Here is a 26,065-nt window from a genome sequence, read left to right on the forward strand (position 1 = left end):
TCACTCGGCGAGTCGAGAAATGCATATGAGGAGTCAAAGGACACACATGAACTCGCCGAGTCAAACGAGTGCACTCGGCGAGTCTGGTCAAATTTGATCGTTGACTTTCATTGACTTTTAGGGTTTTGGTCAACTCTTGGACTTTTGGGCCAGAGAGGGGTAAAATGGTCTTTTACCCTTCTGTGGGATTTTAGAAGGGGATTTAATCTAGCCTTTTTTTAGCCATTATTTATTTAAGGATACTATTTATGTGAATAGACCGGGGCTAGATCAGTATATTCGTGTGCGAGGTTATCCGAGATACCCGAGGTGAGTCTTCTCACTATACATTACCTAGAGTGGTATTTATGTGTAGACCGGAGGGTCTTGTGTGCTATGTGTATGTATGAGATTATGTGCAATGTGATATATGTATGCTATATGATTGTATAGACCAGACCGGAGGGTCCAATGATATAGACCGGACCGAAGGGTCCAACGATACAGACCGGGCCGAAGGGTCCAACGAGCTATGACTGGACCAGAGGGTCCAACGAGCTACGGGGTTGAAGGGTCCCGCTGAGACACATCGACCGGAGGGTCGTACTATAGCCTCGAGTGGCGTATGTGTTGTATGTGGTATTTTTAGGAACTCACTAAGCATTATGCTTACAGTTGTTGTGTTATGTGTTTTAGGTACTAGCGAGAATCGCGGGAAGGCGCCGGCATGATCCGTACACACTCATAGAGATTATGTTTGAGATTCTGGGAATTGTTTGTTATGATACCATTGGATACATTGTGTTTGATATTGTTTTTGATGATTAAAAGTATGAATTAAAAATGAACGATTGTTTTGAAAATTCACGTTGTTACGCTACCTCACCTATTCATCATCATCTATTAAGCTAATTATCATCACCTGTCTCTCATCATTTTATTTCATCACACACCAACTATTTCATCTACCCATGCTTTATCCCAACATATTTGCAGATATAAAATAAATATACAATTTAAATCATTTAAAACATGTATAAAATCATTTATCCAGCATAGACAACAAATATTCAAATAATATGCACACATAGCATGTAATTTATGTAAAATACTTCATATCTATGTGTAAGATGAAAGTAACTATGCACTCATAACACATGATTTATATTAAATACTTCATATCTATGTGTAAGATGAAAGAAACCATGCACTCACTTGATAAGGTGGTGATTCGGTACTCGGACAGCGCTTCGTTTACTTTAAAATATTTTCCTTCGAAGAAACTTAGTATTATTACCACTAGATTTTAGTCTAATATTTACCGTGACTAATTATTAGCCTTATTATTATTATTATTATTATTATTATTATTATTATTATTATTATTATTATTATTATTATATAAGCGTTTAAACAATACTTTCCAACCACTATGTACAGACAGGGCCGGACATAAAACACCGGAGGGCAGGACCATTTTGGCATATAGCACTTTTGAAATCCAACAACTCTATGTGGCTCTTTAAACCAGATTCCTCGTACCACGAGTAATTAAAAAGATATTATAACGACACTTATATAAGTCATACTAATAGCTCAAATATTTATTATAAGTTTATAATGACAATACTAATTTTAAATATAAACTATATTTAACATAGCGTAAGCTTAACTTACTTACAAGGGGGTTTTAGCTAGGAGTCGGGCTCTGCAGGGGCAGAACTTCGTCGCTGAATCTTTCTAAGAAAGATTCATGCAGCGCTTCAGTGCTCACCTTACTATACTAAAAATACAGAAAGAGAAGTCGAATCACGAGGAACCGAAATGCTCGAGGGATAAGAAGAGAAAGACTCTTGAATCAAGAGAATGGTGCAAGAAATATGAGAGCCCAAGCCTCTTATTTATAGTAATTGAATTTACAAAAACTACCCTCCATAAATACTTAATGACCTTATAGTTATATAAACGACTAAACACTCATTCATAGTACTATTTTAAATAGATTTAACAATTTTTGTACTAAACTAATGTCAAAAATACTCAACAATAGTCTTATGATGACCGCATCGTCGATACCTTTCTAATGATATATACATTTGTATATATATGTATATGTATATATGATTCATACTTTATTTTAATACGTAAATATGCTATTATATTTTATAACTCGTTCATACGAACTCCGTTTTTGATGTTCTTTATATCCACACGTAGGCGGGACTGTACCCTACAACTTTCGTTTAGATTCCGTCGGCTAATTTTAACTTTAGTTTTAAAGTTATATTTTTAACAGTCTGGGACATGATTGGTCCCTTAAAAATTCATAACTTCTTCATCCGATGTCTGTTTTCGCCTGTCTTTTTATCGTTACACTTCTGTTAATGAGATCTTCGATTCTCGTTTAGGTTGTGTCGGCTAAAAACTGCTCGATCTAATATTCGAATTTCGGGTTGTACATTGCTAAGCCGAAACTTCAAAAAATCATAACTTTCTCATACGAAGTCAGGTTTGGGCGTTCTATTTTGTATGTTCTCGGTTTAACGTATACTACAACTTTTGTTTAGATCACTAAGGCTAAAAATTAGTTTATGAACTTATAAATAAGAACTATCAGTAATTCCATGTCATTATATTGATCGATCTAAAAGCTATCAGCTCGGAGTTCTCTAGGAGCCTGGCATCTAAAAGCTATCAACTAGGAGTTCTACCAGTACAATTTGTGGACTTTTGTCCAGAAAATCTATGTAAGTTAAATTACACTTACCCATGTTTCAATGTAATTTATATTTATAGCCATAGTTGTTTTTATGAACTTATAAATAAGAACTATCTGTAATTCCATGTCATTATATTGATTGATCTAAAAGCTATCAACTCGGAGTTCTCTAGGATCCTGACATCTAAAAGCTATCAGCTGGGAGTTCTACCAGTGCAATTTCTGGACTTTTGTCTAGAAAATCTATGTAAGTTAAATTACACTTATCCATGTTTCAATGTAATTTATATTTATAGCCATAGTTGTTTTTATGAACTTATAAATAAGAACTATTAGTAATTCCATGTCATTATATTGATTGATCTACTTATAGGAGATGTGTTTAGAATGGTCGTGTTGGCTTGGTTGTTGGATTTAAGAAAGACTATACGCCGAAATGGTCTTGCCTCCCAACTGTCCTACCTGGTTGATCCTTATTTGATAGAACTATCGGTATTCATTGAAATGATTGATAGGTATAGACTATTTTCAATCATGTATAATATTATACTAAAACTTAGTGATAATGATACTAGGTTACGTCAAAGGAAAAGCCAGTTGCTAGAAACGAAGCGTTGTTCGAGTTTCGAGTCATCACTTTAACAAGGTACACAGTTACTTTCATCTTACACATAGATATGAAGTATTTAAGATAATTACATGCTATATATGCCTATTATATGCGTTCCTGGTATCTATTCTAGATCAACGATTTATACATGATTTACTTGATTTAAACTGTATATATATATATATATATATATATATATATATATATATATATATATATATATATATTTATTTATTTCTATAAATATATTGGGTAGAGATGGGTAGATGAAAAATGATATAGATGATGAGAGATGAAATATGATATAAATATATTGGGTAAAGATGCATTATCTGTTTTGATTCACTCTGATATTTGGGAATGCATTTAAACATTTGTTAGCTTGAAACAAATGATTGTATGATTTCCGATGGTTTGAAAATGAAATTTTTTATTAGTATTTTAAGATGTTACACAATCCCTCCACATGACTTCCAATCCAACCAAGTGATTAGCAGAAGCTCATTTGTTGATGTATATTAACATCGTTTTCAGATGGAAGATTGCGAACTGTGGAGAAATTGAAATCAATTTTGGGATCCGAAAACATATCCCTAATTTCTACAGAAATCAATAAAGCAAATACCCAATTTCTTTTTCTTATTTCGACCCATGTTATTCAGGTACAAAATCGAACAAGAACAAGTGATATAGAGGGAGAGATATCGAGTAGGGAGAGAACATGGTTTGCAAGGTCGTAGGTGTCGTGGAGGATGCAATAGGTCTTCAATTATTTTCTGGTTTATTCAAGATGTGAGTTGAAGATGCAAACCGCAGTTGATTAGGTCTTCCAAAGAGGAACTTAGATCGTTTAGTCTCAAAATGGTGTTTGAATATTCAACATGGTGAGGGTTGGAGATGTAAAATACAGCCGATTAAAGCATATTAGTACCCTTATGGTGATCCCTACCCCTGTGAGAAATTGATATTGTTTCAACATGAAGGAATAAAAGAGAGTGTGAAAAAAAAAGAGGAGGTCGATAGCAGGAGACGGAGGCAGCAGAGCAAGGGTGCAAATAAAGGTGGTCATCGAAGGTGAGGATTTGGAATCGCCTAAAACCGGAGAGATGGTTGTTAATGATGTCCATAGAGTTCTGAAGGTGAAGTCAACTTTATATTTATGTGGAGAGAAAAAGATTATTTATTTTATATCTAATTTATATAATAATATTATTAATAATAAACTATTAAAAATTAAAAAAAAAACATATAAGGGTATAATGGTCCATTTAAGTGATCAAGGATTAAATGCGAAACAAAACCAAATTATAAGGATGCTCCAAGTTAATAAAAAATAAAAAAGTTATTAGGTATCAAACAAGCAGATTAACCTAAACAATAGGGACCATTCGTGTAATTTACCCTTAAATAACATTATAGAAATATTTTGATTTTTTTTTTTTGGCTATTAACAGCTGGCATTATTTTTTCTTTTTTAGAAGAGAGTTGTCTCTAATTATTGATCGGCAGAAGAGTTAATTTTTAACGACTTACAATATGCTGACTTACGGAAGGGAGGGTGTATATAAATCATAGTTTGCTGTGTGCATGCTCAAATAGTCAATCTCAAGTCTTCTTTCAAATTCATTCATTCATACGTAATAATTGCTCGCTGACGCAAAGGTATTGTCAGCTGCACCAAATCCTCTGTTTTTCTAGTCATGTCGTCGAGCAATTTGTAGGATTATAATCATGAATGTTGTCCCTGTGCAGATGGCGCAAACGGATGTGCAATTAGCCCCAACCTTAACCCCTGATCCGCAGGATATCAGAATTTCGGTTGGTTCACATGATCACACAAAACCTATTCCAGATCTACTTACCGGTAAATTCTGCTACCCATTTTACTCTTTACTTCGTCTACTGCTGTTTAAACACCACATTTTATACAAAGAAGACAGATTCCTTTGCACTAGTGCCCCACGCTTGCCCATGGTTGAGATAAGTTTTTTATACTTACCTTCCGTTTCCTTCGGGAATATTACCAAATTTTGCAAACAAGGGTAAAATCAACAATAATACATTAAGATGAATTGATTTTCAGTTGTCATATGTAATAGAGTAAATCACACAAATTGTCTCGGTAGTTTGTTTGACCAATCTTAGTTTCATCTCTATGTTTTGTTTTTCATTCCGACAAAACCTGAAATGAGTATATTGCCTTATCTGTTTCTTTTTTCTTTTTATTTATTATTATTTTTTCTTATTCGCATTTTAAAAAAATGAGGTCTATTTTGGTTTTTACTCTTTTTTAAATATATTAATAATAAATAAATAAATTTACAAAAAGAAATTGGTAAGGGCAACATAATCATTTTAGGTTTGGCAGGAACGAATATAATATGTTAGTTTCAATATTCAGACTTCAGAGGCGCCAACAAGTAAAACAAAAATTATATTGTGCTTGATTTCAATGTGTTAAACCAAATCGAAGGATTCAAATTGGCTGTACGCAACTATAGTTGATGCTTAATCATGATTAAAAGTTAAAAGATTAATGTTACAAATATTTTCCCTGGATAAATTGGTGCTAACTTTGCACTGGATTTTATTTTAAAGGAACTAGAAAAGAGTACATCAAAATCGCTATCCCTCTATATGAAGCATCAATTAGAGGCGATTGGACAGCTGCTCAAGAGATTCTCGATAAAAGGCCAGAGTTGGTTAGGTATAGCATCACTGCAAATAATGAAACAGCACTTCATGTTGCTGCATCTGCAAAAAGCACCGAACAGGCTGAAGAATTTGTGAAAAATCTGATGACTAAGATGAAAAAGGAGGACCTGGAACTTAAAAATAGCAGTTCCAACACTGCCCTGTGTTTAGCTGCTGCAGCTGGCAACGTTAAAATAGTTGGGATTATGGTTGAAAGAAACAGGGCTTTGGTGGCAATCACTGGTGCTGGAGGAATGACACCACTGTATATGGCCACCTTATTTGGACATTATGAGACAGCCAAGTGTTTGTACGGATATTCCCAGAATTTGCGTGATGATTGTTGGGCACCTCTGAACCGTGGTTGGCTTCTTCAGAAATGTGTTGAGAATGATATGTTTGGTAAGTGTTTTAGCATTTGGTTATTACACCTACAAATTCTCTATGTTGTTTATCATCAATCTTATTCATCAGCGATCTGTGTATATATCTACTTTTTTGTCATAGTAGTATTCCCTCACAAAGTGAATGTCGAATCTTTTTTAGATATTGCACTGGAGATAGTGAAAGAGTACCCAGATCTTGGTCTTAGTGGGAGTACTGTACTTGGAGTTTTGGCGAAAAAGACTGATGTATTTGCTGCAACAGAATCTAATATCATCAGGAGAACCATCGATTGGGGTAAGATCTCAATACCTTGATGTTGATTATTCATACATCTTCAGTCTCAAAAACTAGAGGCAAAATATTGATATTAAATGGGAGAAAGAGCCATGCATTAAACAAGTCTCCCCTTTGTTTTTATAAAATTTTCTATTCTCTTATTTGTGACCACCTTTGTTAAGTTAAGACCACCTTTGGATTCTTTTCCCCATTGTTGCTTTCAGTTTGGACTTGCTTTCATCCAAAGGTGGGACCTTCTAAAATGGAAAGTAAAGCTAATGCGTTGGAACTACTAAATATTATTTGGGGAGCAATCGCGGAGAAGCCTACAAAGGAAATTGATAACATAATCAGAGGGCAACCTGATCCCATTGAGAAAGACAACAAGCCAGCTTCTGACACAGATCAAACTCTACAACTACTACAAAAAATTTCAGAAAATACTGCCAAAAAGCATGATGAAAGTGGGAACACAAACAAAGAGCATGCTGCTACAACTACAAACAATACAAATGTCGCCTTGCAGGAAAATGCAAGACCAAAGTACTCTTCTCGGATACTGTTTGTAGCTGCCAAAATGGGAAATACTAGATTTATTATTGAGCTCATCCGTCTGTATCCTGATATAATATGGAAAGTAAACGATGAAAATCAAAGCATATTTCACACTGCTGTCAAACATCGTCATGAGGGTATTTACAACTTATTGTACGAGATAGGCTCAATGAAGGATCTCATAACTCCTCTCAAAGATAAAAATGATAATAATATGTTGCATTTAGTTGGGAAGAGTGCTAAGAAAAGGCGACTTGAGGATGTGTCTGGAGTTGCTTTTCAAATGCAACGAGAACTATTATGGTTCAAGGTATTTATGTTTTGTTCCCCACACTATCTTTTTTTCCCCTTACATCTAACATTGATATAAAACACATTGTTACAGGAAGTGGAGGAGATGATCCCTCCTTCTTATCGGGAAAGGAAGAACAAAGATGGACTAACACCACACGAGTTATTCACCAAGGAACACAAAGATCTAGTCAAACAAGGCGAAGACTGGATGAAAGATACGGCTAGTCAATGTATGGTGGTTGCCACACTTATTGCCACCATTGTATTTGCTGCAGCATTCACAGTTCCAGGTGGATACAATCAGGACAATGGTATCCCAATGTTTTTTGAAAAAGTAGCCTTTATCATTTTCGTAGTGTCAGATGCCATTTCTTTGTTCTCTTCATCAGCTTCGATCCTCATGTTCTTATCCATACTCACATCACGCTATGCCGAACGTGATTTCCAGGAGTCATTGCCCAAAAAGCTGATGGTAGGTCTAGCAACACTTTTCCTCTCCATAACAACCATGATGATTGCTTTTAGTGTTAGCTTCTTCGTGCTATACCACAACAAATTGAAATGGATACCGATCCTTATTACGTTTTTTTCGGCCTTACCAGTCATCCTATACGCTACCCTACAATTTTCTCTGTTAAAAGACGTCTTTTTCTCGACATATACTTCTAGGTACCTTTTCCGCCCCAAGAAACATATTCTTTACGATGAAAACTGTAAGCGTAACCGCCGTTGGTTCCAATTCACAATTCCTTTCATTTCAAGATGTACTACAAAAATATCGAAACTGTTGTAAGTTTTAAAAAAAAAAAAAGTTATTGTAATGTGTTTCACTCGTGTTTGTTGAAATGGCTTTGTTTAGATTCATAAGATAACACATACAGATGTGAAATTATATTTTTTTATCAATGGTATCGGGTTTTGGAAGGCAATCCGGAGGGTTGTGGCTGGACCTGGGCCTGTCCTTCCAAAATTGATCAAGTTGGTAATTGGGATTATAGGGATACAAGAAATGTATGATATGAGAGCCCCAAAATCCACTTTAATCAAATAAGGGATAATGACTTGAAAGGGTAACGAACTTTCGACTTTGTTCACATTTAGTCACTAAACTTTTTTTTGTTATCTATTTGTCATTGAACTATTGAAACTGTTCACATTTTACCCTTATGACCGGCTGTTACCGGTCATAAGGGTAAAATGTGAACAGTTACAATAGTTTAGTGGCAAATAGATAACGAAAAAAAGTTTAGTGACTAAATGTGAACAAAATCGAAAGTTCGTTTCCCTCTAAAAAGTTCAATGACTAAATGTGAACAAACTTCCTATTGTATTATGTTTTAGCAAATTATTTATTTTTGTTTAATTGTAGCAACATTTGTTGATGAAGAAATCTATGAAATAAAAAAACAAAATTTAACATCCGGATTTTCAGGTATCATAATTTAAGTATTTTTCTTTTGAGTTAAGAAGAGAGACTCGACGAGTTGACGCCTCAACTCGTCAAGTAAGGTCGCGACTGATAACTCAGATTAATGAATGGACTCGACGAGTCGGTGAGGCGACTCGACGAGTCCGCACTGTTGGCAGAACCCTAAATCTTTGGGCCCGAGCCATATTTAAAGGCATTTATGGCCTTCAATTGCGACTACCTTTCCCATAATTGAGAACCCTAGCGAGCTTGAGTGTGTAGAGTGAGAGGAAGAGCTATCTTGAGCTTTTTGGTGTGATTTTGCAAGAAAGGAGAAGAGTTCCAGCAAGAGGGACCAAGAAAAGTTATTGTTCTGAGTTATTCAAGCAAGGAGCTTCATTCTGAGGTACAAAAATGAACAATTTTCCTTCCCTATTGTGTAGATTCCATTTTGGGGTTAGGGCTTGAAGCACTTCATCTTTGGGGTTTTGAATGCCTCAAACCCCTCTTGCAAGTTTGTGTTATTGATCTGGACCCTTCTAGGTCCAGAGAGCCGAGAATATGAAGTTTTAGTAGAGTTAACCTTGGGGTTTGAAGTTAGGAAGCATTTATGGGATTTTTATGGTATATATAGTTACTATCATCTTACACATAGATATGAAGTATTTTATATAAATTATGTGCTATGTGTGCATATTATTTAAATACTTGCTTTCTATGCTGGATGAATGATTTTTTACATGTTTTAAAAGATTTAAACGGTATATTTATTTTATATCTACAAATATGTTGCGGATGAAACATGGGTAGATGAAATAGTTGGTGTGTGATGAAATAAAATGATGAGAGATAGGTGATGATAATTAGGTAAATAGATGATGATGAATAGGTGATGTAGGATGAAAGGAGATATCATAACCTTAACCGACAATGTGGCGATGTAGTCATCTACCAGAGTATAGATGGCAACCACGGACTATTCTAGACAACCCAGTGGAAACACCAACAGGCCCATAACCTGTAGGTGATGAATTACGAGTTCAAGCGATGTTGTAACTACGTATTCATGCGATGATACTCTAACCCCTTACAATGAATTACGAGTTCATACGATGTTGTAACTACGTATTCATGAGATGTCATAAATTCTACATGCCAAACCAATGGTCATAATTCACATCAGTGAGAATGATTCATTTTTTTGTAAAACCAAAATCAGATTGGAAATTTTGATTTTTTATTTTGGAAAATGTCAAACCATTGGTTTTTTATTTCAGTTTCGCTTTTTTGTTTTTTTTTAAATATATTTTCAGAGTTTTGTTTTTTTTATTTCATAGATTTCTTCATCAACAAATGTTGCTACAATTAAACAAAAATAAATAATTTGCTAAAACATAATACAATAGGAAGTTTGTTCACATTTATTCATTGAACTTTTTAGAAGGAAACGAACTTTCGATTTTGTTCACATTTAGTCACTAAATTTTTTTTCATTATCTATTTGTCATTGAACTATTGAAACTGTTCACATTTTACCCTTATGACCGGTAACGACCGGTCATAAGGGTAAAATGTGAACAGTTTCAATAGTTCAATGGCAAATAGATAACAAAAAAAAGTTTAGTGACTAAATGTGAAAAAAATCAAAAGTTTATTACCCTTTCAAGTCATTATCCCATCAAATAAATGAATTCCTCACATAGGCCACGACTTTTCTTACCATACCATATACCCGTGTAATTCACTAGAATTTTATATAATATCCAAACATTGGCCACGTCTATATCACAGCTTTATTTGCATAGATCTCAACTCATTACAAATATAAAATTTTTGTTTGATTGTATAAAGAAAAAACGATGGGATGTATACTAAGTTTATACTTATAAGGACTTTGTGACAGATTTTCAATGGATTCGTGACCGGTTTGTGACGAATTTGCACTAAATTTACACTTGACGGTAAAATTGAAGGGGTTGCTCGTGCCACATCGGGACACTAATTGTGTCTGCCCCTGTTTACAAGATCGTTTAGTTAATGACCATTGGGAAACACCAATTAAAGACTCTTTTCATACCTGAGGTGTAACTTATAATGTATACATTTGTGTTTAAGAAAACATTTCATTAATGCATTTCATCAAACAATTAATATGAATGTAAAATTTCATAATTGAGATTTGTTGAGAAGACAAGCGTGTGCAAATGACTTATCGATTCCAAGAAATCCAAGACGGTGATTGGCAAAAAAAAAAATGCTCCCAAGGGATACGAAAGGTCAGAAAGATAAACAGGCGGAGTTCCATGGCGGATGGTCAGAGGTCCGGCGAAAACAAAACTTACGGAGGCAAACAAGAGGTATGGAAGATGATATTACCACATACTATATATGTCTCGAATCTCCCCAATGGTGTTACAAGAGGGACTATATGATATTTACATAGGTTGTAAGAGGGATTATTCAGGCTCGATATTTGCTTTTGTTAGATTCAAAGGTGTGCGTGATGCAAAAGCCCTAGAGCTGGAGATGGGCAAAGTAAGGTGTGGACATTGTATTCTAAAGGTCAATATTGCGAGATATAATAAATAGATGGGCTCTAAAGGGCATGAAGTAAAGAACGTGGTGAACACCACTCACGGACCTCCTATGGAAAACGTGAGAACTGGTGCCTGAGAATCGTCCAGAGACTCGAGAACTTTCGCAGAGGTACTTCGTGGTGGCCTTAACACAACTTCTACTGTGAAGACTCCGCCCATATTCATCAAGCCGAATACATTATCTGAAAGATGGATCGATGAGGTCATGGTAGGTGAAGTCATAAGCATACAACACATTGCAGAACTACCCACAATTCTTCCAGTAGACGGAAATCACGCAGGTATGGTATACTACATTGGTGGTTTAAATGTCATGATTAAATTTATCAACACTGCATCTTCAAAAGCATTTTATGAAAACGAACATAATTGGAACCGATGGTTCAAGTGGCTTAAAATGGGGTTTTGCAATGATATGCCTCAAGAACGTATCACCTGGATAAAAATTTATGGCCTCCTAATTAGTTCAGAATGGATGACAATTTTGATAAGATTGCTAATACGTTTGGGAAAGTATTAGAGATTACAAACTTTCACTGGAAAAGGTTTGATCTGTCGTGTGGAGAGGTGTGTATAAGTACAAGAAGAAAGAAGATAATTGATGAAGAGGTCACTGTGACATTTGATAACAAATTTTATCAAGTTGGTGTCGTGGAGTATGATAGGGATTGGACTCCATTTGATAAATCATTTAAAACGGATCAAAACGAAAATGAAGATGATTTTGATTATAATGGTGAAGACGTGGAGGATGAGATGTCTGATGAAGATGAAGAAAGCGAAGATGAGAAAAATTTGGACGGTGATAAATTTCCTCCAAGTGTAGAAACCCCGGTGTTGTCAGTGGACCCACTTGAGGATGGGGAAATTGTAGAAGAATCCAGTAACTTTAGACTTCCGGTAACGTCGGCGGCGGCAATGGCCGGTAACGACATCGTTAACTGTGAAGGCGCATTAAATATGGAAGTTGAATCATCGCATCAAGATAATAATCCACAACAACTAGTTACCGAGACGTTAAATGCAAACACTAATAAGCCCACTTTTACTAAGCCCATTTGCCAGACATCATTTAGGCCTGCATCAATGATTCTGTTACCTGGTGGTGATGAGTGGCCCATATTACCTGACCAGGTTAATGGTAATAACCCAAACACGACATTTGAAAGAGGGGATTTGCTTGATAAAAGAAGAAAAATAGCAGCCCCCAAATCCATTCACACCTCCGGTTTGACACAATCACTTACACCTATAAGTTATCAGAAGAATGAAAACACATCCATTGATCCACCTAAATCGGCACCCTTGTTTGATCATAATAATACAACGTCAATATCTGAACCTAATGCTACTCAAATTGGTGATGATTCTGAATCCGTTTCAAGGGAATTTTCAAAACTCATAAAGGTTGGCAATAATGTTGGCTTCCAGTTATCGAAAGACGATCCAGTGGTCATGGGAATTACAAAAGGTGGCGATGGTGGGCACGTAGAAGCTCCATGAACTGTTTATCTCTCAACATTAGGGGGCGTGGGGATACTCATAAAATCGATTGGTTAAGCAGACTAAAACGGTCTCAAAAGATTGATTTCATAGGTATTCAAGAAACACGGGTGGAAGATTCAAAACATATTGATCTGGATGGTATATGGGGTAATAATAACTATGATTTGGAATTTGTGAATCCTACTGGAAGTTCGGGGGGAATCGTCTCCATTTGGGACCCTAGCATTTTCTCGAAGAGCCATGTATCGCATTCTCGAAACTATATAGCTATCACAGGTAACTGGAAAGGAGTTAGTGGTGTGATCACGGTGGTAAATGTATATGCTCCTCAATCAAAAATCAACAAGAAACGGATATGGTCTGAATTATTAGAGCTCAAGAAGAATATTGATGGAATTTGGATCTTCCTTGGTGATTTTAATGCAGTAAGGTATGCTGATGAAAGAATTAACTCAAGATTTTGTAGAAGAACAGCCAGAGACTTCAATGAGTTTATTCCAAAAGCTGGTTTGTTGGAATTTAACACTGGTGGATACAAATTTACTTATATGAGTGATGGCAGCCTCAAATTAAGTAAGTTTGATAGAATATTGGTGTGTTCAAATTTCACTCCAATACAACAATTGTCTGCTGTTACGGTTCTTGATCTAGAATATTTTGACCATGCACCTATAATTCTCAAACCCTCATGTCAAGACTTCGGACCACCTTCTTTTCGATTCTTCAACTCGTGGCTGCATCAGGATGGTTTTAATGAGGAGTTTGAAAAGGCCTGGAACTCCTTCACGGGGTTTGGTTCACTCGATATGTTTCTGAAATCTACACTCAAGCATGTAAAAAATTATATATGCAAATGGAGGCAAGCTGATTCAATGATGGAATCGAAACTGCTTTTGAACTCAAAGTCCAAGGTTGCTGTACTAGAACATATTGCTGACAGTCGTGCATTGTCTGAAGCTGAAATAGCATAACGAAGAGTGTATAAAAACAAAATTAGTGAAATTAAGCTACTTGCAAAAATGGATCTGCAACAAAAGGCAAAAGTCAAGTGGCTTACTGATGGTGATGAAAACACAACATTCTTCCATTGCTCGGTTAAAAGAAAAAACAGAAAAAATCAAATTCATGGCCTGCATATCAATGGGGTGTGGTGCACAGATCCAGAAGAAATTAAGAAGGAGGTGCATGACTTCTTTGCTTCCAAATTCCATGATGCATGGCCTAATCGTCCGAAGCTTATAAGTCACTTGTTCAAAACATTATCTGCTGAGAATGTTGTATTACTTGATGCACCATTCACATTTGAGGAGGTAAAACAAGCGATTTGGAGCTATGGAGGTGAAAAAGCGTCTGGACCAGATGGTTACACCTTCAAAATACTCAAGAGTAAATGGGATCTTATCAAAGCTGATATTTTTCGTTTTATGAAACACTTTGAATCCCATGGAAGCCTGGCACGGGGTTGTAACTCATCATTCATATCACTCATTTCGAAAGTGAAGGACCCTCTACATCTTGGTGATTACATACCTATTAATCTAATTGGTTGTTTATACAAAATTATTGCCAAATTGATGGCTTCTCGTCTCAAATTGGTGATTGGATCTGTAATTAATGAGGTACAATCTACTTACATCATAGGCAGATATATTCTTGATGGGCCACTAATAATTAATGAAGTATGTTCTTGGGCTAAGCAATCAAAAGAATTATCTTTTTGTTTAAGGTTGATTTCGAAAAAGCCTTTGATTCTGTCAATTGGTGCTTTCTTGATTCGATAATGGAGCAAATGGCCTTTAGTGATAATTGGAGGAAATGGATTCACGGATGTTTATTGTCCTCTAAGGAGTCTATTCTGGTCAATGGAACACCCATAGAGGAATTTTCGATTACAAAAGGCGTAACGCAAGGTGATCCACTATCATCTTTTCTATTTATTATAGCCATGGAGGGTCTAAGCACAACCGTTAAAAGTGCCTGTCAATAATCTATGTTTAAAGGAATTCAATTACCTTACAATGGGCCATGCCTCACACATTTGTTATACGCGGATGATGCCATTTTTGTGGGTAAATGGGACAAAGGTTGTATAAAAAACATAGCTCGTATTCTGAAATGCTTTCATATTTGTTCGGGATTGAAAGTTAATTTTCACAAATGTAACATCCCAAAAAATTTTGTTTTTACCTCATTAATAAAACAATAATTATCTTTCAACATATAAAAATCATAAACGGTGTATCTCAAGAATAACATAACATCTGTCAAATATATCAGAGTATAAACATCCCAGGCTGAACAAATGGTGTGTGCACTGAAATCTTCCCGAGCTCCTCTTTTGAAAAACTGAGTGCCTGAAACCAAAACTAAAAATTGTAAGCACGAAGCTTAGTGAGTCTCCCCAAACCACCACATACCATACAAATAATCACATAACTTGGGCCTACCCCACTGCATCGGGCCCTACCCAGCATCAGACCATAATCCGGTACATATATAAACATATCCACAATGCATATAACATAAATATAACTCTGGGACTACTCCCAACTTCATCGGGATGAATCCCGACATCGGGCTCACCCCGGCATCCGACTGCATCGGGCATCGGGCTCACCCCGACATCGGGCTTCCCCCGACACATACACAACATATCATATATCACATAACATAATCACATAATCTGCATTGGGCTTGCCCCGGCATCAGACCGAAGCCCGGAACATATAACATATAACATATAAACTAGCATACATTGGGCTTGACCCAGAACACATAACACATGGCATAATAACTAACATACATCAGGCTTGCCCGGCATCGGGCTTACCCCGGAACACATAACACACAACATGTAAATTAACATACATCGGGCTTGCCACGACATTGGACCGAAATTTGGAACACATAGCATATATCATATAACCTGCATGAATCACAAAGACATCACACATACTTAACTACTTCTCGGGACCGCCCGGCATCGGACCGAAGTCTGGAAACATATAAACTGCATCGGGCTTACCCAGACATACTACAACTACAACTACTGCTGAAGTACCGCTGACAAAACCATAGCTACTGGATGACAGATTCCAGGTCTGTCAATATCAAAATAACACCCAATTAATAATTGGGTTCCAACTCATAACCATAAGTCCATGCTTGGGGTAAAAGACTACTTTACCCCTATCATAGCTTGACTCAAGCCCAAGGCCCAATACAAAAGCCCAAAAGTCTAATAATGGACCAAGGCCCAACTATGGCCCATTTATGACCCAATTTTCCTAATTGGGCCCAAGTCTCTACCCGGTCTTGATCAAAGGCCCAATCATTCATTCTTGGTCCAACACTTGACATTCTCATAGTCCAACATCTCATAATCATCAAGTCCCAACTCAAAGTCCAAGTGAAATTAGGGTTTCACATAAAATGACAATTAGGGGTAAGTGTTTCTCACTTAAACCATTAGGGACTTAATCCATTAAGTCCTTTCCTCTACTAGATAAGTGATATGTGATAATTGGGCTTAATACACAATCCAATCCTAATGGCTCAAAAGTGGGTCCAAATAAGTCCAAGGCCCAAATACTCACAATTAGGGTTTTCCGCCCAAACATGGCCCAATAGGCCCAAAACTAATCTCTAAGCCTATTAGGGTTCGCTTGTGGGGCACCACCCACTACCACCTCGAGTAGAGGTGGTCAGTGGCGGCACGCGGCGGCAGCCACCACCTTACGGTGGTGGTTTGAGTTTCTTTTCATTATTCTTTTGGAAATTACAATTACAATGCTTAATCCAAAGATAAACACACACACACACACACTAACTAACATACACACACACAGCCACCCTAGTGGTGGCCGGTGGTGGCTCGTGGCGGCGGTGGCTTTTTCCGGCCAAATAAAACACACCACATAAACCCAACGGAAAATACACCCACCCACGCTATAAACTTGCAAGCAACTCCAACCACCCCTTGGTGGCCCACGGAGGTTCGACAGCAGTAGCAACATGACGTCCAACAGCAACAACAGCGACACGGCGGCGGTCATGGCGTTTGGCAGCCATCCATGCCGGTTCGCGACTCCTCACCAGAAAACCCACGCGCCAGCAGGTCCTTGCTCGGAAAACAAACCCAACAGCCATCGGAGAAGGGTAGAGGCATAGCGGCCCAAACGTTGGCTGGCTGCGTTACGGCTACTGCCACTGATCTCGGTGGCTCTTCCGGCGACCCACTACGTCCGATAGTAGGGTAGTAATTGTGATGTTGCGACATAGACATAGTAGGTGGAAGGGTGGCGGTCGGCTCAGACTTGCACGATCGGAAGAACGACGAAAAAGGAGGTGGCGGCTGTGAGGCTCTCATGACGTGGTGGCAGCTGCAATACTTAGGGTTAGGTTATATGTATCTCACGTCTAGAGGGTGGAAGGAATCGGGTTTTAACTCCCGTATCCAACTCCCAAACTATGAGTAAAAATTAACATTTCTGGCCCCTCCCTCTCTAAATCTTTACAAACTGAATCCAGAAATTACCATTTAGCCCTTGCTTCCCAAAATCTATGTAGCACCTGGTTCCTGATACGTATTTCTTGTAATTAATATTCTTTAAATAATGCATTTTTTCCCTGGACTCGGCGAGTTGGAGGACGAACTCGCCGAGTAGAAGCGGGATAAGGCACAGGGTCTAAACTTTGGACTCGGTGAGTCAGTTCCCGGACTCGGCGAATAGACCCTGTCTGGGCAAAAACCCTAACTCGGGTGTTTGCACCCTATTTAAACACTCTAACTTGGCCTCCCTTGCCCCTAACACTTCTAGAGAAGCTGAAGAACGAACCCTAGCCCCCCTTATTGTTCTTGTGAGTGATTTTGGCCTTGTGAAGGTAGTTTGAAGCTTAAGAGAAGAAGAAGAAGAAGGTGGAAGAGTGCAAGGAAGGGAAGTAGATCCGACATCTACCCTGCAAGAGGCTTCCATTCAGGTAGAAAAGTTCCTGTCTTGATCATTGGTTCATTGGATCCCCTTTTTGTCCCTAATTGGTGGTTTTCAAGCCCTAAAAACCCCAAACTCCATGTGTTTGTGCTCTATGATCCGAAAGGACTTCAGATCTAGACCTTAGGGGCATCTTAGAAGTATAAAGTCTCTGTGGTTGGAGTTATTGAGGTCCCTATTGAGTGTATGACCTCTTAAAGAGCTTAGATTTGCCTTTTTGAGCTTATAGGGCCATGCATGCACGTAAAGTTTGCAACTTTACGTGATAAGCATGCCCTAGGAACATAGATCTATGGTTTGGAAGCGTTGCAAGTCTCAGATTTGGCCTGTATGGGAAATGGGTCGAAGGGACTCGGCGAGTCCCAAAGTGGAACTCGGAGAGTTCTATGAAGATGGCCTTAGAATCGGCGAGTTGGATGAACAACTCGGCAAGTCCTATGAAGATTGCCTGGAACTCGACGAGTTGTTCTTCAAACTCGGCGAGTCATATGAACTGTTACTGAATAAGAGTGGTTTAAGTGTTGAAGGTCCAACCCTTCGTATCTACACGCGGAATTAGCAACTTAACGTGTACCAATAGTCCCAGAAACCCAAATCCTCATAAAGGATGCTCTAGTGAGGATTTGGAAGCGAGTAGGAGATCTGCTCGTGGAGACTCGGTGAGTCGGATCGCGAGTCGGTTCAATCGTCCCAAGTAGTGAGTTAAGGGTGAATCAGTGAGTGGGAAGAGGTTCTTAGCGAGTAGCACCGGTTTAGCAGGATAGGGACTCGGCGAGTCTCTGCCATGACTCGGCGAGTCCAGTCAACTGGAAGTTGACTTTGACCAAGGAGTTGACCTTGGACCAGGGGTGGGTCAGTCATTTGACCTAAGGGTATTTATGAGTGTCTAATCTATGTTTATGATTTATAGCCGGAGGATTACCGGTTCAACAGTCAGGTGCTAGCAAGCAGATTTTCAGCAGCTACTTTCGAGGTGAGTTGCCTTCCAGTAGCGGTGGGTCTACGGCCACAATGTCGGCCCACCAGTAAGAGTTGTATGTTAGATGATTGTCTTTGTGATATCATATAGGTTTACTACTACCTGATATGTTATATGCTGGCATGATATGTTATATGTGATAGTAGTAGAGTTCGGTCGTTAGGACCGAAGGGTAGGTCAGACACCCCAGCTATGTCTGACAGTATGTGATGATATGTTTATATGCCAGTATGATCTGTTATATGTGTTAGTGGTAGTAGGAGGGGAACAGTCCCCGAGGTTATGTCGCTAGGACCGAAGGGTAGTCAGCACCCCAGAACAGCTTGACATGGGTAGTCAGCACCCCAGAATGACTTGACACGGGCAAGACGGCACCCTAGAATGGCTGCATGGGTAGGTCGTCACCCCAGAATGGTTGTACCGGGTAGGTCGGGCACCCCAGAATTGCCTGGAAGTATGTATGTTATGTGGTTCTATGGTATGTGGTACAGTGGGGGAACTCACTAAGCTTCGTGCTTACAGTTTATAGTTTTGGTTTCAGGTACCTCTTCGGTGAAGGGGAAGGAGCTGGCGCGTTAGCAGCACATCATACACACATCTTGTTTTCCGCACTATGAGATTATTCTTGGATTTGTACTCTGACACTATGATTGATTTCATGTTTTGGTTTTCAGACACGTAATATGTTTTCAGGAAGCGATATGATCGAATGTTGTTTATTTTCAAATGTTTTGCAAAGTGTTTAATTAAAAATGAAATTTTTGGACTTAAAAATTGGGTCGTTACAAGTTGGTATCAGAGCCCTGGTTTGAGGGATTCGGACACAGCTTCGGGGTTGTCTGGACTCAAATCAAGGGACTAAAGGATTTCGAAAAGGAAAAAGTTTCTAAAAGTTTAAGTAAAGAGTTTTAAGAAGGAACAAAGTGTGTGATGTGCGCGACCGGCCAAGCTCAAGTAAGTATTCTCCAAAGTACCCATACAAGTTTATGTTATGTTTAACAGTTTCAGTAGAACAACATGCTAGAATAGGACTAAGTATCTAGGAGTGATGCCTTATGTGCCTGCTTTATGTGCTTCAGCTTATGAGAATTGCATGCTAGTAATGAGTAGACAGCAGTAGGATAGCCTGTTTAGGTTATGCCTGACAGTATGAGTTTAGCATTGTATGCTAGTTCAGTTTCTCTCTATGAGAATGGAATTGCTTGAGATTGTTCCCTTTTGTCTGAATGTTGATTGCTTTGTGCTTTGTGGGACCCTGAGTGATGGGAGTTAGCCATTAGGTGAATACGTCACGTCACATGTGATCAGGGCTGAATAATATTAGAGTGCTAGATTTGACCCTATTGCGCAACTCTTGTTTGAGTCTAACCGTTGTAGGGACGAGTCTGTTACTCGAAGGATTATCTGAGCCTCATCACATGTGATGGTATTCAGGTAATGGCTAATTGGCATTACAAGGAGGTCTTCAGCAGCTGAGGACCGGGTAGGGTGGAGTCAGAGGTTTCCATAGGGTAAGCCTAGGATGAATGTAGCGGAGATCGGCAGTGGTAAAAGGGATCTGGTGGAGTCAAGGCAGTCCTTGAAGAAGGTACGGATAGATGTGGAAGGTAGTATGGGCCCATACTACTGAAAGCGGAGGATCCGTACCCGAACCGAGGAAGGCCAAGATAAGACCAGGGAACTTGTAGTAAATGTGATCCCTCAAGAAGTATCAGTATCACTAACGGTTGTTATTTATGTATTGCAGAATGGTGGTACTACGCTCAAGGCCAGTAGTTGGCAGTTCAGGAGAGGAATCGTGTTCGGGATCAGGTTCCGAGCCAGTAGATGATGGGCTACGCGAGTTCATCACGTCAGAGATCACCAGGGGCATCCTTGAGTCAACCCCCATTATCTTCGGGTCGATCAAGGAAGGGATAGTTGAGTTGATGGAGGATCGCCTCAGGGCATTTAGGAGCGACATGGCATCTGGCCAGTCGGGATCTCGCACACTGTCCTTTACGGACTTCAGGGGCAGTTGTGCGCCGGATTTTCATGGGGCGAAGGACCCCATAGCTACCAGGTAATGGATTGCAGACATCGAGTATGCATAGTTGACTAGCTTCTGCCCCGAGGGGTCGAAGGTGAGGTTCACAGTTGGGTGTTTACGAGACCGAGCCAGAGATTGGTGGGAGTCCGTCGGTGACTCGTTGGGAGCCTCGATTATTGAGGCTATGACCTGGTCGGACTTTGTGACCTGGTTCAGGGCAGAGTTTGTGCCGGCTGTCGAGCTCAAGCAGCTGACCAGGAAGTTTTTAGATATGAGGCAGACGATGGAGACTGTGGCGAAGAACACCGCCAAGTTCCAGGAGAGGGCGTTGTTGGTTCCCCAATACGCGGGTGATGAGGATATGAGGAGGACCCGCTACCATGACATGCTACGAGCTGATATTCGGAAGCATGTCAATTTTTCCGCTTGCCCTACTCTGGAGTCCATGATTGTCGGGGCAAAGGAGAGGGAGATTGATTTGGAGCATATCCGGAAGAGGAAGAGTGAGGAGGGGCTGGTGACTGGGGCTTCGGGGAAGAAGCCCAAGGGATCAGATGGTAGGCCAAAAGGCCAAGGAGGATCGGGCGGCTGCAGGAAATGTGGTAGGCCACACGAGGGAGCATGTAGATTGGGATCGTCGGGCTGCTACAAGTGCGGCAAGACGGGGCACTTTAGTAGGGATTGTACTGCCCCTGCACCGGTTATTCAGATGTCTGAGTTGCTATGTTTCCACTGCAACCAGAGGGCCACAAGAAGGCCAACTGCCCCCAGTTGACAGCAGCAGCGCTAGTGAAGGCGCCAACTCCAGCAACCCTGCGGATTACTGATGGCCGGCAAGGCAAGGCAGAGGCTCTAGTGGTGAGGAGCCGGACATTTCAGCTGACTACCGAGGAGGCACGCACCGCACCCGATGTGGTGATGGGTATGATTCTTTCCTCTATTTTATTTATATGATGTTATGATATTGATATGTGCTCTGTATATATATATATATATATATATATATATATATATATATATATATATATATATATAAATATATGTGTGTGTGTGTGTGTGTTAGGATCGTTCCATGTGAACGGTATCCCAGTTCAGGTGTTGTTTGACTCGGGTGCCACTCGATCGTTTGTTTCTCTTGTGCTTAGCAAGAAGTTTACTGAGTCTTCGGGCATGTTGGATTGCCCTTTAAAGGTAGAGATTGTCGATGATCGATCGGTGCGAGCATCAACAGTGTTCAGAGATGGTGTTCTAAGGTTGTTTGAGGAGCGCTACTTGGTGGATTTGGTTCCTATTCCGTTGCGTGGGAACAAGGTGATTATAGGCATGGATTGGTTAAGCCCTAATGGGGCGGTGATAGATTGCGCACAGCAGCTGGCGCGGGTCAGGACCCTAAGTGGGGGAGAATTGGTAATCCACGGCGAGAGGCCACAGCATGGACCTACAGTATGTTCAGCAGCGAGAGCTAGGTGCTACCTTCAAAAGGGTTGCGCGGGATATGTCACGTATGTTATGGACACCCGGGAGGCGGGTAAGGCGATGGTGAGCGAGGTTCTGGTGGTGCGAGACTACGCTGATGTGTTCCCAGAGGAGCTTCCTGGAATACCTCCGGAGCGACAGGTAGAGTTCAGGATCGACCTAGTCCCTGGTGCGGCTCCGATAGCCAAGGCACCGTACCGGTTGGCTCCTCCCGAGATGCAGGAGTTGTCTACACAGCTGCAGGAGCTGTTAGACAAGGGATTCATTAGACCGAGCAGTTCACCCTGGGGAGCCCCAATTCTGTTTGTGAAGAAGAAGGATGGGTCGCATCGGATGTGTATATTTTATCGGGAGCTGAACAAGGTAACGGTGAAGAAGTGTTACCCACTCCCGAGGATTGATGATCTCTTTGACCAGTTACAGGGAGCATCTTGGTTCTCCAAGATCGATTTGCGTTCAGGTTATCATCAGTTGAGGGTCAGAGAGGAGGATGTGAAGAAGACCGCGTTTCGGACGCGTTATGGCCATTATGAGTTCGTGGTGATGTCGTTTGGGCTCACCAATGCTCCTGCCACATTCATGGACCTCATGAACCGCGTGTGCAGACCGATGCTGGATCGGTCTGTGATAGTTTTCATTGATGACATCTTGGTTTATTCCAAGATGCAGGAGGAGCATAAGTAGCATCTGAGAGAGGTTTTGGAGACCCTGAGGAGGGAGAGCTTGTACGCTAAGTTCTCCAAATGCGAGTTTTGGTTGCGCGAGGTGTAATTCCTTGGGCACCTTGTCAACCAGAACGGTATACTGGTCGACCCGGCCAAGATAGAGGAAGTGATGAGATGGGAGGTTCCGAAGTCTCCACCCGAGATTCGGAGTTTCCTGGGATTAGCGGGCTACTATCGGAGATTCATTCAGGACTTCTCCAAGATAGTCGTACCCCTGACATGGTTGACTAAGAAATTCATGGTCTTTCGATGGGGGCCTGAGCAGCAGGCACCGTTTGAGATTCTAAGACAGAGATTGTGCGAGGCGCCAATCTTAGCCCTGCCAGAAGGCGTAGAGGATTTCGTGGTATACTGTGACGCGTCTATTTTAGGGTTGGGCGCGGTACTGATGCAGAGAGGGAATGTCATTGCTTACGCTTCGAGGCAGCTGAAGCCTCACGAGGCGAACTACCCGACACACAATTTAGAGTTGGGGGCGGTGGTCTTCGCCCTCAATATTTGGCGACATTACCTCTATGGGGTTCGACGTACCATTTACACGGACCACAAGAGTTTGAGGTACCTCATGGATCAGCCGAATCTGAACATGAGACAGCGCCGATGGTTGGACGTGGTGAAGGATTATGATTGCGAGATCCTTTATCACCCAGGGAAGGCCAATGTGGTGGCCGATGCGCTTAGTCGCAAGGCAGCGCCGATCAGAGGCGTGTGCATGAGGATGACAGTAGTGACTCCCCTATTAGAGCATATTCGGGAAGCTCAGCAGGAGGCTATGAAGGAGGAACATCAGAAGAGCGAGTGGATAGTGGGTCAAGTTACCTCCTTCGATTATGATAGCCGAGGATTATTGACACTACACCGTAGGGTGTGGGTGCCGTATCACGGAGGCGTGTGCCAGGTCTTGATGGAGGAGGCGCACAAATCCCGATTCTCCATTCATCCCAGGGGAACGAAGATGTATAGGGATCTTCATCTAAACTATTGGCGGCCCTACATGAAGCGGGATGTGGATTGGTACGTCGAGCGATGCTTGACCTACAGGAAGGTCAAGGCCGAGCATCAGAGACCGTACGACAAGATGCATCTGTTGGATATCCCGTTGTGGAAATGAGAAGATATTACGATGGATTTTATCACAAAGCTTCCCAGGACTGCGCAAGGAGTGGATTCTATATGGGTCATCGTGGATCGATTGACCAAGAGTGCCCATTTTATTCCGATTCAGGAGAGCATCTCGGTCGAGAAGTTGGCCGACATCTATATCAGGGAAATAGTGGTGCGGCACGGGGTGCCAGTATCAGTGATTTCAGACAGGGATGTGCGTTTTACTTCCAGGTTTTGGAAGAAGTTTCATGATGAGTTGGGCACTCATCTGCATTTTAGCACCGCCTTTTACCCGCAGACGGATGGTCAGAGTGAGCGGACCATCCAGACTCTTGAGGATATGTTGCAGGCATGTGTGCTAGATTTCGATGGTAGTTGGGATACCTATCTTCCTCTAGCTGAGTTCTCATACAACAACAGCTACCACGCGAGTATTGACTGTCCTCCCTTCGAGATGTTGTACGGGCGGAGGTGCAGGACCCCGATATGTTGGGGTGAAGTTGGCCAGAGGGTAATGGGGAGCACCGAAGTGGTGCTCAAGACGACCGAGAGGATTCAACAGGTTCGGAGCAGGATTCAGACTGCACAGATTCGGCAGAAAAGTTATGCCGACAAGCACCGTTCAGACTTGGAATTCCAAGTCGGGGATATGGTTCTTCTGAAGGTGTCGCCATGGAAAGGCGTCATCCGATTCAAAAAGCAAGACAAGTTGGGCCCAAGGTACATCGGGCCATTCAGGATTGTAGCCCGGGTGGGCAAGGTAGCGTATAGGTTGGATCTGCCAGCCGAACTCAACCAGATCCACAACACTTACCACATCTCTCAGTTGCGGAAGTGTCTGGTGGACGACTCGGCCGTGGTGCCTTTGGAGGATATTCAGGTCGACGATAGCTTGAATTACATTGAGAGGCCAGTAGCAATCCTCGACTGGAAGTCGAAAAATTTGAGGAACAAGAGGGTGGAACTCGTGAAGGTGCAATGGCCGCACCGGAAGGGAACGGAGTGGACTTGGGAGCCAGTGGAAGAGATGATGGAGCATTACCCCGAGCTGTTTTAGGGTCGAGCAGCAGACTTCGAGGACGAAGTCTAAAATAAGTGGGGGAGATTTGTAGCACCTGGTTCCTGGTACGTATTTCTTGTAATTAATATTCTTTAAATAATGCATTTTTTCCTTGGACTCAGTGAGTTGGAAGACGAACTCGCCGAGTAGAAGCGGGATAAGGCATGGGGTCTAAACTTTGGACTCGGCGAGTTGGTTCCCGGACTCGGCGAGAAGACCCTGTCTGGGCAAAAACCCTAAACCCGGGTGTTTGCACCCGATTTAAACACTCTAACTCAGCCTCCCTTGCCCATAACACTTCCAGAGAAGCTGAAGAACGAACCATAGCCCCCTTATTGTTCTTGTGAGTGATTTTGGCCTTGTGAAGGTAGTTTGAAGCTTAAGAGAAGAAGAAGAAGAAGGTGGAAGAGTGCAAGGAAGGGAAGTAGATCCGGCATCTACCCAGCAAGAGGCTTCCATTCAGGTAGAAAAGTTCCTATCTTGATCATTGGTTCATTGGACCCCTTTTTGTCCATAATTGGTGGTTTTCAAGCCCTAAAAACCCTAAACTCCATGTGTTTGTGCTCTATGATCCGGAAGGACTTCAGATATGGACCTTAGGGGCATCTTAGAAGTATAAAGTCTCTGTGGTTGGAGTTATTGAGGTCCCTATTGAGTGTATGACCTCTTAAAGAGC

The 26,065-nt window shown here is 40.8% G+C and overlaps 2 protein-coding genes across 4 annotated transcripts in view; both read left to right on the forward strand.

Moving 5' to 3' along the window:
* Nucleotides 1-4,841: 4,841 nt before the first annotated feature.
* Nucleotides 4,842-26,065, forward strand: part of LOC145087271 (uncharacterized) — a 31,412-nt gene continuing 10,188 nt past the window's right edge. Inside the window, exons 1-7 of one of the 3 annotated variants that reach the window (XM_079025205.1) lie at nt 4,842-4,970; nt 5,061-5,172; nt 5,907-6,404; nt 6,549-6,683; nt 6,890-7,530; nt 7,606-7,825; nt 7,963-8,183. In XM_079025205.1, the coding sequence (XP_078881331.1) occupies nt 5,061-5,172; nt 5,907-6,404; nt 6,549-6,683; nt 6,890-7,530; nt 7,606-7,825; nt 7,963-8,039 (1,683 nt within the window). In that variant the 5' untranslated portion in view covers nt 4,842-4,970 and the 3' untranslated portion in view covers nt 8,040-8,183. Of the gene's footprint in view, nt 4,971-5,060; nt 5,173-5,906; nt 6,405-6,548; nt 6,684-6,889; nt 7,531-7,605; nt 8,361-26,065 lie in introns of those variants that run through there. The other 2 variants (XM_079025201.1, XM_079025203.1) reach the window with 2 other exon arrangements.
* On the forward strand, nt 13,019-13,996 carry LOC145089744 (uncharacterized). The gene has a single exon (XM_079028140.1). The coding sequence runs from the start codon at nt 13,019-13,021 to the stop codon at nt 13,994-13,996; it is 978 nt and encodes a 325-aa protein (XP_078884266.1).

The sequence above is a fragment of the Lactuca serriola genome, chromosome 2 (genome assembly GCF_051521515.1).
Source record: "Lactuca serriola cultivar US96UC23 chromosome 2, Lser_US96UC23_V15, whole genome shotgun sequence".
NCBI lineage: Eukaryota > Viridiplantae > Streptophyta > Magnoliopsida > Asterales > Asteraceae > Lactuca > Lactuca serriola.

Coding starts and splice junctions, on each gene's coding strand:
- LOC145089744 (XM_079028140.1), top strand. CDS start 13,019: ATGAACTGTTTATCTCTCAACATTAGGGGGCGTGGGGATACTCATAAA.